Consider the following 15664-nt stretch of genomic DNA (forward strand, 5'->3'; position numbering starts at 1 on the left):
GCATCCCAACGAACGTCGACTTCAATGAATATCATATAGACCGACATACGAAAGTATATGCATGTTTACATATTGCAGACCTTCATTTACAGATTAACTACTGTTAAATGGTACGTTATATCCACAAACGGATTACACCATAAGACGCCCCTTTTAGCCGCCTAATGGTTGACCTTATGACATTTTCTCGTATCTCCAATGTTTATGGGTTAGATTGCGTTAGAAACCTTGAATAGGGAGAAATTCAAGTAAGGTTTCCACACACTGCATTGCATTTCGGATATTTACGTGGCAGCTAGATATATTGAAACTGGCTCACATATGGCTACTGGGAGGGCCAATGTTCGTGCCGAATTTGATGATTCTACAGTATCTTGACTATAAGTGTGTCAAACTATGAAGTATACGTATAAAAAGTACAAAATTGACGTAAATCGAGAAATACAGCCACATCTAACGTATAAGGGAGAGAGATACGACAAAAAGTCATAGGATCGAAGTTGTAGATCACTCCAAATTGAACTGAGATTGTGCCATCCGTTTTGTGAAATGATTTACCGTTTAGCCACGAAATACATCGAAACGAACGTCTACACCGTCATTAAAATTGCCTACATATTTCGATATTTTCCGGGAATAAGAAGTGAAAATTAAATCATCTTCGAACTTTCCGTCGGTTATAGGCTAAAACCTGTAATTTTTGCCAAATTTCAATATTCTAGCTCGTCTGGCAGATTGTGCCGCCATCTTGATTTGGGGTAGAGGGGTAAACATGAGGACTTTCAGGAAACGAAAGCTAAAATATATGCAGATGGTAATTATTACACCTGAAACGGATAACTGTACGAGAATTTCCCCAAAATAGTCAATGTACAGACACACGGTCGTTACGATTTTATTTATAGAGATAGGTAGGTAAGGGTTATTCTGCCCGAAGGCAGGTCCGAACCTCCGCAGAGGTGTTCCTGAGCCGGAGTTTACGTGCGGTAGGGTGGCCAGTTCCTTTCCGCTGCTCCATTCCTTTACCCCCCACCAACAGTGCGTGGCAACCCATCCAACTCCTTACCACGCCCAATGTTGCTTAACTTCTGAGATCTCACGGGATCCGGTGTTTCAACACGGCTACGGCCGTTGGCAATAGAGATAAGTATCATAATAAAAGTACTTCAATCCCTACATCACTTCTTTTCAAACCCCACTTAAGTGAATTTTCCAAAAAAAATATATACATGTTTCTTTATTTTTAATGACGATTCCAAATACCAATTTTCACGTCTATAGCATCTCCAGTTTTTGAGATATCAGTATCCCAATAAAAATAATTCAACCCCTTTCACAATCCTTAAGTGTATTTTCCGGAAACAAAAAATACGTGTTTCTTTATTTTTAAAAGTGATGAATAATACCAATTTTCACGTCTGTAATCTGTTAAGTATTTGAGATACCGGTATATTCTTCTCAATTATTAGCAGAAAACCCTGAGTGTTTTCGAAACCTCTTTACAGGAACACATACTGTAGGTCCTGCTCCTCCGATCATGCTACGAGATACTACAATGCTCCTCAAGTGGCGTGCTCAAATGTGCATAATTTCACGTCTATAGCATCTCCAGCTTTTGAGATATCAGTATCCCAATAAAAATAATTCAACCCCTTTCACAATCCTTTCACACTTTCATTCCATTAGTGAACTGATGCTCGAGTACCTTTATGCCATTATACCGTCACCTAATTCTGGTTAACCTACGGCCCTTTCCAGTCAATGTGAAAGTTTATTTTGGAAAATATTCCTTCGAAATTGTGAGAGATAAGCACTAATGCAGAAACGGTGTTGTTGTTGTTGCTAGTTGCTTTACGTCGCACCGACACAGATAGGTCTTATGGCGACGATGGGACAGGGAAGGGCTGGGAGTGGGAAGGAAGCGGCCGTGGCCTTAATTAAGTTACAGTCGCAGCATTTGCCTGGTGTGAAAATGGGAAACCACGGAAAACCATTTTCAGGGCTGCCGACAGTGGGGTTCGAACCTACTATCTCCCGAATACGGGATACTGGCCGCACTTAGGCGACTGCAGCTATCGATATCGGCAATGCAGAAACGAAACAAACCCATCTGACTTATGTTAGAGTTAATATAAGAACTTAGTCTTTTCATGCTGTATATTTTTTTGGCTAGTGGCTTTACGTCGCACCGACACAGATAGGTCTTATGACGACGGTGAGATAGGATAGGCCTAGGAGTTGGAAGGAAGCGGCCGTGGCCTTAATTAAGGTACAGTCCCAGAATTTGCCTGGTGTGAAAATGGGAAACCACGGAAAAACATCTTCAAGGCTGCCGACAGTGGGGTTCGAACCCACTATCTCCCGGATGCAAGCTCACAGCCGCGTGCCCCTAACTGCACAGCCAACTCGCCCGGTTTTCATTCTCTAATCGCGTTATAAGTTTCCAAATGGATTTTAGGTGAGTGTTCGATTTGGGACTCAAAGTACACAGCATGTTTGCGATCCCCAGTCGGAAGATAGACTTGTCGACTTAGGGTCACTGGGTACAGATTAAGCTGGAAGGGCGGTAATTAAAAAAATCTGCGGTCACAGATGACTGATACACGGAAGACGCACGATGTTATTGTCGCCACACTAATGCACCTCGTCAACATATTTGTGTTCTCCATTTCTTCTAAACGCCTGAATGTCGGAGACTAAGGAAGACTGACCTACGCCATAGCGATTCCTTCAAAATGTTCTGTTGAATGAGAATGCTGAGAACCCCGTGGACTGCCAGGAGAGCTAATGTCAATATTAAATCAGCTGAAGGTCAAAGTTGGACTGAGATCCACAGCAAAATTGTCAGATTCTTTGGTCACATCGTCAGAAGATGGGATTGAGGTTTAGAGAGGCTGCGGGAGAGATCCAACACGATATGTGGATCTCATTAAACAAACAACCGACGCACCTCAGTACCAGTGCGTGAGAATGACTGAAGATGGAAAATTGGTGGAACAAAATAACGGCTGCTGTTACAATTTAGTCCATAATTTTGCGATATCCGACTGGAATCATCAGCGAAGATTTTTAAGAATAAGAGCAACAACAAGAAGAAAGAAGCACTCGTTAGATATAAATAAAACATAAAATGAATGACGCGGGTAATTTAGATAACTGAAAATAAACTGAAAATGAAGACATAAGAGGTTGTGAGAGATAAAAGAATTTGCTAAAAATTGTAGCCGCCTGGAAGGAAAAGATAATAACGGATACACACTGCAATCATACGTTAAAGAGAGAAAGAGGAGGCGTTACATGTTTCTATTTTCAAGCAACCATCGTAAAAACGACAGGAATGCATTTTAATATCTATATAAATAAAGTTATATTTTTCCGTACACTTCAGATTTTAGCCTTTTATTTCGTCTTTGTCTCGAATTACGGGCACAAAAGTAGAAAGTGGGTTCAGTTCAGTTTTGTCTACCTGTCTGTCTCTCTGTCTGGATATTTGTGTGGATATCACGGGGAAACGAACTGGCATAATTTGTTGAAACACTGCATTTGAATTGAGAGATATGCGGAGAGTGCACTAGGCTGTATGTTAGTTTATTAACTGTGGCGTAGCAATATTAAGGTAACGAAAACTGGAATCTGCAAATATTTCCGGTAGTATTAGATGTAGCGAAAAACCGTGTGCAGTAGAAAAGTTGTATAAAATGTAATTTCTGATCGTTTTCGTCTTGGACACTTTTACCTTGCAAATAATGAAGGAATAATAGCGATTATTAATTTTTTAACAAATATCCAAACATATCCAGAAATAGTATTTCTAACTAAAAAGTGTACATAATGAGTATAGAAAATCGTTTTCCAATCTTTTACGTCTGATACATTTTTATATTAGGAGCTATATTAACTGAAATATTCGCAAATTTAGGTTTTTATTGCTAAGTAACCATCAACAGGCATATTTTGAGTTGCTGGGCTGAGTGGCTCAGACGGTAGAGGCACTGGCCTTCTAACCCCAACTTGGTAATTTTGATCCTGGCTCAGACCGATGGTTGAAGGTGCTCAAATATGTCAGCCTCGGTTCGGTAGATTCACTGGCGTGTAAAAGAACTCCTGCGGGACTAAAGTCCAGCACCTTGGCGTCTCTGAAAACCATAAAAGTAGTTAGTGGGTTGTAAAGCAAATAACATCACCATATTTTCAGTTACCATAAAAGTGGGTGTAGAACTTGAGCGTTTCATTATCACTGTGCTAGAAGAAAACAAATTGTGATGGCGTACGATGTCTTACGAGCACTAACTGGCTGATTTGTTAGCCGAGGTGTGCTCTGTCTCTTCTGATACCACTCCTTTTCGCTAGGTTTCATTACTGTTGCAATTGTACAAAAACTACTTGTTTAAAACAGAAATCTACAGTTCGGTAATCCCTTGGCCGTAATAACTGAGCTAAGGAATTCGCGGACTAGCTGAACACTACAACATAAACAATACACTGTGTACAGATCTTCCTCTTGTACATTTGGTTCACGCTTGCGACGGTTAGTAAATTGAGGAGAACCGTTATTTCACCCAGTAGTGCGGATTGAGAGAGTCGAGCTTTGCATTCGGGAGGCAAATGAGCAAGCCTCACCGTCGGCTGTCCTGAGAATGGATTTTTGTGGTTTCCCATTTTCATTCTTCAGGCAAATCCAGGACAGTTCTTTATTCAGGCCACAGCTGATACTTTCTCATCCTTCGTCGCATCGAAAATCACCGTCACACATCTCCTAGCCAGAGAGAGGGCGTTACCCTATAAAAGCCGTAATTTCACTGTCTCTTGCACTCTGCGTCCTCCTGACTGCTGAAGATTATGAGCAATGATATCCCTATTGCAGCAGTTGCGTATTTCGGAGATCAATGTTATCTGGGTACCTATAAAATATGGGTGGCCGAAAACTACAAAATATGGAGCAAGAATATTGCCCAGTATATGCCATAAAATGAAGATTATGAATTATGAGTAGAATGTTTCAAGTACAATAATAAAAAACACTTATTGAAGATTATTTCAATTTTCAATATTTATGTGACGATGAATAGAACACGGCTGAAGGAGAGCGGAGCGACGGAAGTTTGAACCTATCATTTTCACGATGGGTCCATTATGTCAATATAGCTACTTGTGCATTGCAGAAATTCTATACTGGTATACATCTTCAGCTAAACAGTCGAATAGCAGTCATTTGGTCGTAAGTGACCTTAAACGACAGGTATTAATGAAGGATTTTAAGTGAAATCCAAAAAAGGATCGTGCATCATTGTGCTTGTGAAAAATGCTACCATCTATAAGTTACTCTCGTAGAACTCTCCGAATCAGAGGACTTGAGACTCAACAAAGACATAGTCTAACAATGTGTGTATTGTGTTACTGACATTTTTCCAGAAGTATTTGCTACCTCACTCTGCACTGCACTACACCTAAACATTAAACCACACTTTAAAAGATTACTTTGAAAAATTAAACCCTTAAAAATATACTGTTTAGAACTAGTTGGTGTTAGTTTCTCAGACTCAAACAACGCACATGCATGCAAACTGATCAGTTACGGCAGACCTGCTTACGATCAAATGTTTTGCGGCTAGGACTCGCAAATAGCGCCATCATCTTCTGTAGTTTCATTGTTACTGTAACCAATTTCATAATGAGTAGATATGGGCTTAAATAAGCAACACATGATCATTATTAATATTTAACAATTATTTTTCATGCTCATTATTTGTACTCAGTACCATGTTCATATGAAGGTAATTTGTACATTTTCTGGCTTGACGAGGTATGTATTTCAACAGCAATCACTTTTCGGCGAAGGGGGGATGCAAAGTTTAAATTTACATCGTATCTAGCACCTTCATTTCATTTTGAGTCAGACATAAAAATAATATTCATTTGCTAAATATACGATTTGAATACCGAATAATCGATTATTATTATTATTTCCAACAGTATCAGGGATACATCATTTTGATCTCTTTCAAATGCAATATATTCTAATACTAGCCATTTTACCTTTGCAACTATCGTCAGAGTAAAAGGCACTGCGATGTATTTAATTAACACAAATACGGTAATCAATTATTCCTAATAATATATGGTGTAAATTCAAATCACCTTGATCTTCAAATAGTTAAAAGATTCATCTTCGTTTTCAGAGCGATTCTCATGTACAAGGAACCTCGATTTTAAACCTAAGTATCCACCATCGTTTCACATCATATTTCGATACATGCATAAACCGAGTTACTAATTACCCTTCTCCAGAACTCATTACATCAAGATAACCTTTGGGGGATGATATTCCTTTACACTAAATGAAGTGCTACATGCTAGTGGCTTTATGTCGCACCGACACAGATAAGTCTTATGGCCGTGTCGTCTCAAAACTCACGAGTCTCAAAACTCACGAGTCCCAAAACTCACGAATTCCAGGAAGAGGATTAGTAAGAACAGGTTTCTCTACCTGGGCCAGTTTCAAAACTCACGAGCAAGGCGAGTTCTTGTTTGAATGGATAAATGTCCACCTTATTAGTGATGGGATAATGGAATACTTTTAATAATCGAAAAACTTCCATCCAATTATTTAAATAATCGAGCGAATAATCAATTTAAATAATCGAATGAGTTTCAAATATCATTCAGTTATTCCGCGCAGAATAAACGGATGCATCGTGAATAATATTTTTTGGTTAAAGTGTGTTGGGTAGATGATCTATTGAAATAAGCGAATAGATGAACTCTTACGAAAAATAGAAATACGCTTTTTTTTTTCAAGTGAATCTCCAAGTATTGAAACTAAATGAGTGAATTAACTGTCTTGATCTTAAATATCTCTAAATGAAATTCCTTATTCAAGTAATTGCCGTCTTCTGGCCGCATAATGGAACTAAGTCGCAGTATTATCAACTGGCCGTTTCTTTTAACTTGCAGCGGGCAATACTGTATACCTACTTTAATTTTGTGTCGTCCGGCTGCATGCATAAATGGTTAGCATGCTGGCCTTTGGTCCATGGGGTCAAGGGGTTCCCGGGTTCGGTTTCTGGTCGGGTCATTTTAACTTTCATTAGTCAATTCCTATGGCTCGGGGACTGGGTGTTCGTGTCGCCTTCAGCGTTAGACTTTATTTTAGGTAGGGCCTCATCCTCACAGACGTGCAGGTCGCCTGTACGGCGTCAACTCTAAAGACCTGCACCAGACCTCCCGGTGAAAGGTAAAAATAATATCAGCTTTAAGACAACAGCAAAATATTTTAATAATAATAATAATAATAATAATAATAATAATAATAATAATAATAATAATAATAATAATAATAATACACATCGGTCTCTTTAATTCATCAGCCATTATTCTTCCCCTGTGGGTCGGAATGGCAGAATAACTTCCACAGTATCCCCTGCCTGTCGTAGGGGAAGCGTGTGTCACCGCGCACCCAGCCCTCCTGCGGTCATCGCAAGCATCTGCTGTCCGGAGTCGTGAATTTTGAGACTCATTAGAATGTTTACTTTAGCAACCAGTTTGTAGTCGTGAGTTTTGATACTATTTGTAACTAATTTTAGCCCGTGAGTTTTGAAACTCGTGAGTTTTGAGACATAACCCTTATGGCGACGATGGGGGAGGAAAGGCCTACGAGTTGGATGGAAGCGGCCATGGCCTTAATTAAGGTACAGCCTGGTGTGAAAATGGGAAACCAAGCAGAACCATCTTCAGGGCTGCCGACAGAGGGATTCGAACCCGCTATCTCCCGGATTCAAGCTCACAGCCACGCGCCCCTAACCACACGGCCAACTCGCCCGGTAGTACGTATATGGGCCGATGACCTGGATGTTAGGCCCTTTAAACAACAAGCATAATCATCAAGAATTGCGTATTAATTCAAAAGTTAGTATTTATACCTGAATGTATCGTAGTTTCTTTGACAATTTCAAATAGCACATGAGCTGTCAAGTTGTCTGACGGATGAGTCAGTTCTGACACAAGGACAAGTTGAAATAGGTGACGGGCAGCGCAGCAGGTGACAGATAAAAGGTTTGCTCGTCATAGGACCTTAACTTAGTCCACAAAGTTTTGTTAAGTTCACGACTGTGCAGCAAGAGTGAAACTTTCAACATGCGTGGAGAATCGACCACTGGCACATTCGCTTTATCGGTGAGTGTATTTTCATCTCTATATTCTCAGCATTTTCGGTTTATTCAGGTCATACCTGTGTGACAACAACTCGAATAATAATCCATCATAATACTTTCTTTACTTCTCTTTGTTTATTCTTTCCAACAGAGATAATGGAACGTGGGGTGTATGAAATTTTAAAGTGAAGTAGTTTGACATATTATACTCAAAATCTAATTTTGTTTTAACCCTAGGCATTTAATGATTGATCAGTGTAACCAAAGCATTTTAGGTCCACCTACCTCCAATAATCTTAAGAATTCGTAAATGAAATCAGGATGACGGCATTAATGCATACTCTCTTTTACATTACACATTTTTTAAAGTTCCAGCATTAAATTTGACTTTGTCTTCTCAATCATTTCAGACGAGGGGCTTACAACTACGTGTCATCACCATAATGTTTTAGCTCACCATTTTAGTTCCAGGATTTAGATTCCAGGCAGAATAAGATAATATTCTTCTTGACCTTTTGCCCAATTCTCGGGGTCAGCACATTGTGTAAATTTGGCCCTGTTTTACGGCCGGATGCCCTTCCCGCTGACAACCCTATATATTTACTCTTGTGTGTTTCTGTGGTGGTTGGTAGAGCGGTGCGTTGTATAGATGAAGATATGTATTAAGACGAACACAAATACCGAGTCCCCGAGCCAGAGGAATTAATCCTATGCATTTAAAATCACCGACGCAGTGGCAATCAAACCCGGACCTCTCACTGACCCACACGTAAAAATTGCAATAAGTTTCCAGAAAAGAACTTTTACGGTGAATGATCATTACCAAAAGCTGGCGTGTTACGTGATAGTATTAATAAATAGGTGAATCAGTTCCTTAGTAAGGACTAAAATGCATTCACTGAAATGAAAACCTACAACCTGTTATCCAGTCATTGACCGGGTAGGGATGTAATGAACGAATGAATGAATGAAGCATATATAGGCTATTAGTACGATGGGGTCGCCACTCCCAAACTGATTTAGTAATGACATACATGCGATGAAATGAGAATGGAGAGTGTTGCTGGAATGAAAGATGGCAGGGAAAACCTCAGTACCCGGAGTAAAAGCTCTCCCGCCTCCGCTTTGTGCAGCACAAATCTCACATGGAATAACCGGGATTTGAACCGCGGTATCCAACGGTGAGAGGCCGACGCGCTGCCGTCTGAGCCACTCAGTCTCTCGCATTCACTGATATATGATCACAAATTATTTCTTTCCTATAAATAAATTGAATATTTTTATTACGGTAAGTGTCGATAAGCGTATTCTCTTTAGAACCCAGACCAGACCCTTTTTGAACACATAATGGTGTATATAACTGCCCGCCTGGTGGCCATGATCGTTAAGGCGCTGAAGTCTAAAAACGGTCTAACACCGAGGTTAGCTGGTTCGAGTCCCGTTGGTCGAAAAAATTTTCACCATCAGAATGTTGGCCGGCAGGGTAGGGGAGGTGGTGGTATACAATTTCTAATCACTAGATTGCGTGCCAAAAGCCTGGATTAAATTCCAAACCTCTCCGCAGTGCTCATATGGAGTGAGGGCATATGACGCTGTTGATGGTGATTCGTCCGTCGGATGGGGACGTTAAGCCTTGAGCAGACCCCTTGGTGCTATTCGACAGGAGTAGGCTATGTGCCGGCACCGGGTTTCACCCGCTCCCTACTATCATATATCACGTCATTCATTTCATCTCTCATTAACTCCTCTGATGAGGTTGACGTCAGGAAGGGCATCCGGTCATAAAAAAACCGCCACGACAAATTCATCTCACCTCATACCCGACCCCGTAGGGAAACGGGACAAGGGTTGGACAAACAATGGTGTATATAACTCAGGTTGAGCATTAAAATGGTTATTCATTTCATGGGGCCATTGTTAACAAAGTGGCACATAAGAGTACCCAATACTCAACTTTGAATTAAAATATTTGTGGGTGTTCTATTGAATCATTTGCGTAATGAATGCAGCCGTTAAGGAAGAAAGTAAGAATACAAACATATTTGAAGTTCATAATAACCAAAAAACATAAAACTGTGAACACAAGCAGGGGCATATTTTGTCTGCCTGTTAATGTTACTGAATATTTCCTTCCAGCATCGTTTTGCTTTGGTGTGAATTGCCATTGCTTAAGATTTCATGAAAGGAGTTCACAGATGTATTCCTATAGTCACATTTCGTATAAAATAGGCATGTACTAAACAAATAATTAAGTAGAGCTCGTCTTTTCTGTACCAATGAAGCGAGAGGTTGTGGTTGTTACGTACCTTATACCATTTAATGAGTGCTGATTTTTATAGTTCCGGGCAATAACGATATTAAGTTTCAGTCAAGACTGTTGATGCTTTGCTGTATACTATATTTTTGGTATGCCCCTCGCCTACTGCCAACCAAAGGAATCACCCCAATGAATCACAAGATAATATTAATTTGCTAAATGTACGATTTGAATACCGAATAATCGACTATTATTGTTATTTCCAACAGTATCAGGGATGTATGTTTTTTGTCTCTTCTAAATGCAATATATACTAATACCAGCCATTTATCATGGCAACTAGCGCCAGAGTAAAAGACACGAATACGGTAAGAAATTTCTAAAATCAAATCCTTAGAATAAAAGCCATCCAAAAAAGGTATACCACGTAATGCAAGATTAGAAATGTTAAAACACACAGCCGTCAATGGTATTTGATTACAAATATTCCCCCATAAACCGAATGTTATATATATATACCTCCTCCATACCTCGAATATTTCCCTCAATAATTTCTCAGGGTTTGATATTAAAAATTAATTTTGATTTTCAGAAAACTGTTCAGATCTTGAAAATTAGAGTCCATCGCTTTGTAGAAAGTGTATTCCTTAGAGTGAAATATGTTCACGCTTGCGTATTTTGGCTGTTTTTCTTTTGATCCCTGCAGCTCAGGCTCCTCCGGGAGTCTTCAAAAATGTTCTATTTTTCTAGGGATTTTCTGGGTGTCAAGTTCTCTGGAGCCAACATTTAAGGCTGTGTAGTAGATTCTCGTTAATTCGTGTCTATTTTTCGTTTTGATAATCACGGTATCATCATACATCACTACAATCGATATCTAATTAGTACAGTATGGTTAAATACCAAAGTTAACCGACTCTATCTTATAGTGTGTATGTAAACGATACAACGAATGTAAATAAGAGCTCAAATCGGGATATAAGAGTATTGATCAAATATGGAAAGTAAAGTGGCACTTCCTTGTCTTCTACAGCAAGGGAACCCAAAACTGAGGTTGAATTAAACAGTGCGATTCGGTCGATTTGAGCGTTGCTCTTCGTCTCTATTTTGATGTGTATATTATAACTTGGCAGTGGGACTTTTACTGTATACTTTAAATAAGAATTGTAAAATACTTTGTGCTTAGTAACTTTCTTCCACTTTATGGTATAAAAGTGTGCGCTAAATATTGATTAGACAACGGAGCTGAGGTATACGAAGAGAGAAATAAGCAACAATCTTCGCTCTTTTGACAAACACTTTGAATTCGAATAAAGTCTACCATATTCTCAACAAAGAATCTTCTATTGGTTCATAATTCCCCGACTTTTCTCGAATATGTAAAAATAAATACTCTTAAAGCTAGAGTTTGTATATTACATACTTGAAGTAAGTGAAAAGGTTGTTGCTACACAACTGGCGGTCATTGAATTATATTTTATAAATCACTAGCAAATGTACCCGTGCTTCGCTACGGTACTCTACATTGGTTTTTTTTTGCTAGGGGCTTTACGTCGTACCGACACAGATAGGTCTTATGGCGACGACTCTACATTGTATACGGATATCGAAGTAAATTACTGCACATGAAGTGAATAGGATTTTAAAATTGGGTGCGTCTTAGCTTTATCCGAGAAACAGCATTGTGAAATCCACAGACGTTGTTTCCAATGAAAGTGTGACTTGCGGAATTGCGATGATACCGGCAAGTCCACTTGTCTACTGCAATTCACAAAGAAGTTGATAATTTTTATTTAACGCCAGGCCCCATTGCCTAGTGCGCAGCCAAAATCGATTTGGGGAGGTTTCATTACAATGGCAGACCCCATTTCCTACTTTCAGGTAGATTACAGTTGAGGAACTTTTATTATATTTGCACGGACCTTCATTACTGCCAGTCAAAAGTGAGTTGCGTTCTTATCATTATAATGGCAGACGCATTTTCTAATGGCAGTCAGCTTACTGCCAGTCACACCGAGTTGGTGAGTTTCTATTATAATAGCAGGCCACTATGCCTAACGTCAGTCACATTTTAGATGGGTAAATTTGTTTATAATGGAAGACACCCTTGCCTACTGACAAACAGGATCGGGTAAAAGAGTTTTGAAAAAAATGCACGCTCCCGTGTCTTCTACCAGTCGAATCGAGAAGGGAATTATCCATTAAAATAGTGCACAGGAGCTGGAGGACGACCCCATTCTTACTGCCTGTCAAAGTCGATGTGGGGAGGACTTAATACAATAGCAGATGCCCTCCTTCTGGCAGTCACTATCGATTGGAAAGGTATTTAACATCAATGGTAGACAAACTCTTTCTAGATCGCTACAAATCGACGCCAATGAAAGAATATAGTCGTCATACAGAAGTATATGGATGTTTACCTTCATTTACAGAATAACTGCTGCTAAACGGTACATCAAATCGAAAAACGGATTGTACGACAAGACGCACTTTCTGGCCACATTTAGCGATATAAATAGGTGGTCCGATGATATGTTCAAGTATCTCATTTATTTAAAGGTAAAATTGTTTTAGAAACGTTGAATAGGGTGAAATTGGTGTAAGCTTTCCACATATAGAATTACTTTTCAGATATGTAACAGCTTAAAACATACAAATTTGCACAAATACGGCCACTGGGTGGGCCAATATTCGTGTAGAATTAGATGATCCTATCTTTCCTATAAGTGTGTCAAACAATGAAATATACCTGTAAAAGTCACCAAATTTACGAACAATACAGAAGTACGGCCATGTCTAACGTATAAGGGAGAGAGATACGACAAAATCTCATAGGACCAAAGATGTAGATCACTCATAATTGATGGGAGATTGTGCCAACCGTTTTGTGATACGACTTACCGTTTAGCCAACAAATAGCTCAAAAGGAATGTCTGCACAGTCATTAAAATTGCCTACATATTTCGATATCTTTGGGGGTAAAAAGAGAAAAATTAGAACATCTTGGATTTTTTCCGTCGGTTAGGCACCAAAAGCTATAATTTCACCAAATTTCAATTTTCTACCTCGTCTGGCAGGTTGTGCCGCCATGGGGGAACGGGGGATAAAAATTAGGAAATTCCCGAAAATTTTTAAGCCCACGAAACCTATAGGTTGTCGTTTTGGATAAATTATACGACTGCGTTCTTATGCTGTGCCCAAAATTTGATGCCCCCAGCGTGCCCCCTCCAGGGAATTTTGAGAATTTTCGATTTTTCTAGGGATCCTGGGGTCATCAGCTTCTCCCGTACCAAGTTTCAAATTTCTGAGATTTCTGGAAATGCCTCATTAATTCACGTCTTTTTTCATTTTTAAATATTTATATATACATCGCTCCAGACCGACTTGCTTTTATATATATGGATTCAAACTGGCATAGGATTATTATTATTAACAAATGAACTACAGTTGGTGGCAATGTTTATGACAACATAAACAAGAAATTACATGAAAATAAATATTACAATAAATTATGTCATAGTGAAAAATAATAAATCTATATGAAAAATCAACAACACATGAAAACTAAAAATGAGTTACAAAATGGTGTTACATAATTATTATAATTAATGTAATTTAATTCCTGTCTACACTCGATTAAGAAGCGATAAGTCTGAAGCTGATGTAAATATGTACACTGAAGAAGACATACAAACAACTACCTCATTTTAGCTCTTACTAAGGAAACTAGAGAATTCTACGCTACAGTTCCCATTACTCCTTAAATACCTTCTTCCGTAAAATTGTCCTAAATGTAGCCGTTCCTCTAAATAACGAAATCCTTTAGGATTAGTGCATTAAAAACGAATTTGTGGTATCCTTCGTTCTTTGGAAGAATGGCTATGGGTGAATTAAGGCTGTATAGTAGATTTTCATCAATTCGTGTCTATTTTTCGTTTTGATAATCACGGTATCATTATACATCACTACAATCGATATCTAATTATTAGTACAGTATGGATAAATACCAAAGTTAACCGACTCTTTCTTATAGTGTGTATGTAAACGATACAACGAATGTAAATTCTTCGCTTACTTTTAACAAGAATCATGCTTACAACAATAAGTATTTCGAAACATATTATTTTAAAATATGGTATGAAATTAAATTTGTGTTTGTAAAATATTTTTCGAAGTACCCCGGAGCTTTTTCCATTTATTTCAAGTATTGAATTCTATTTGTGTTCATAAAATATTTATTGAATTGATGTGGAACCGCTTATTTCATTTATTTTACAGATGAAATAAAAGATAAGGACCATTTTTATGAATAATTTTGTCTTAGTTAATTTATATGTCAATGAACCTAAAGTATAAAACTAAACGTTTGTTCGGAATGATTGAACTCTATATACTTATCTATGTAAGAACCCATAAACTCTCCTGTCATATTTAATTGGAAATGAAAAGAAAGAAAACAATTAATTGGCGTCATTCTCTGTAACGTTGTTTTTACGTTTGTCGCTCATTCAATTTGTAACTGATATCGAGAAAAGCAAACTGTGACTTTCCTGTTATTTAAATTTAACATATGAGATAAACCTCTTAAACTGGAAAGATGTACTAGGTTGATATTATAATACTGTAAGTAAGATTGAATCAAGGTGCAGCAAAATTAAGGCATTGAGCTCGGAGTTGCGATCCGCTATATTGTTTTTTTTTAAAAGAAGTCAGCTCCCGGAGGAAACTATCTTTACATCGATCGGTTTTTCAGACCTAAGTTGCTGTACGGGAGTGAAATCTGTGTGGACTCTAGATATCTTATTACCGAGCTCGATAGCTGCAGTCACTTAAGTGCGGCCAGTATCCAGTATTCGGGAGATAGTGGGTTCAAACCCCACTGTCGGCAGGCCTGAAGATGGTTTTCCGTGGTTTCCCATTTTCACACCAAGCATCCTGGGGCTCTCTGGTCTTAGAGGAGCCATATTCGATTTCCGGTCTAGTCTGGGATTTTAACCGCGTCAGGCTAATTCATGTAAATCAAGCGTTGGTATATTTCTAAAAACACACATATTTACACACTCATAACTCACCACATTACCAATACATCCCTCTGCAAAGGGTTGGCGTCAGAAAGGGCATCCGGTCGTGAAACCGTGTCAAATCAATATGTGCGTCCCCATTAGACTGTGGAAAGAGCGGTGGGAGAAGAACATATACAAGCACACCAATGGAACAACTCTGAAGAGGATAGCTAGTACTAATGAATACAGATCGCAAA

At 38.7% G+C, this 15664-nt stretch overlaps 1 protein-coding gene across 1 annotated transcript in view; it reads left to right on the top strand.

The window, feature by feature from the left end:
* The first annotated feature begins 8094 nt into the window (after positions 1-8094).
* The window catches only part of LOC136879048 (proton-coupled amino acid transporter-like protein CG1139), a 170343-nt gene continuing 162773 nt past the window's right edge, over positions 8095-15664 (top strand). Inside the window, exon 1 of the mRNA XM_067152786.2 lies at positions 8095-8172. Coding sequence (XP_067008887.2) covers positions 8134-8172 — 39 coding nt within the window. The 5' untranslated portion in view covers positions 8095-8133. The remainder of the gene's footprint in view (positions 8173-15664) is intronic.

This window comes from Anabrus simplex, chromosome 1 (assembly GCF_040414725.1).
Source record: "Anabrus simplex isolate iqAnaSimp1 chromosome 1, ASM4041472v1, whole genome shotgun sequence".
Taxonomy (NCBI): Eukaryota; Metazoa; Arthropoda; class Insecta; order Orthoptera; family Tettigoniidae; genus Anabrus; species Anabrus simplex.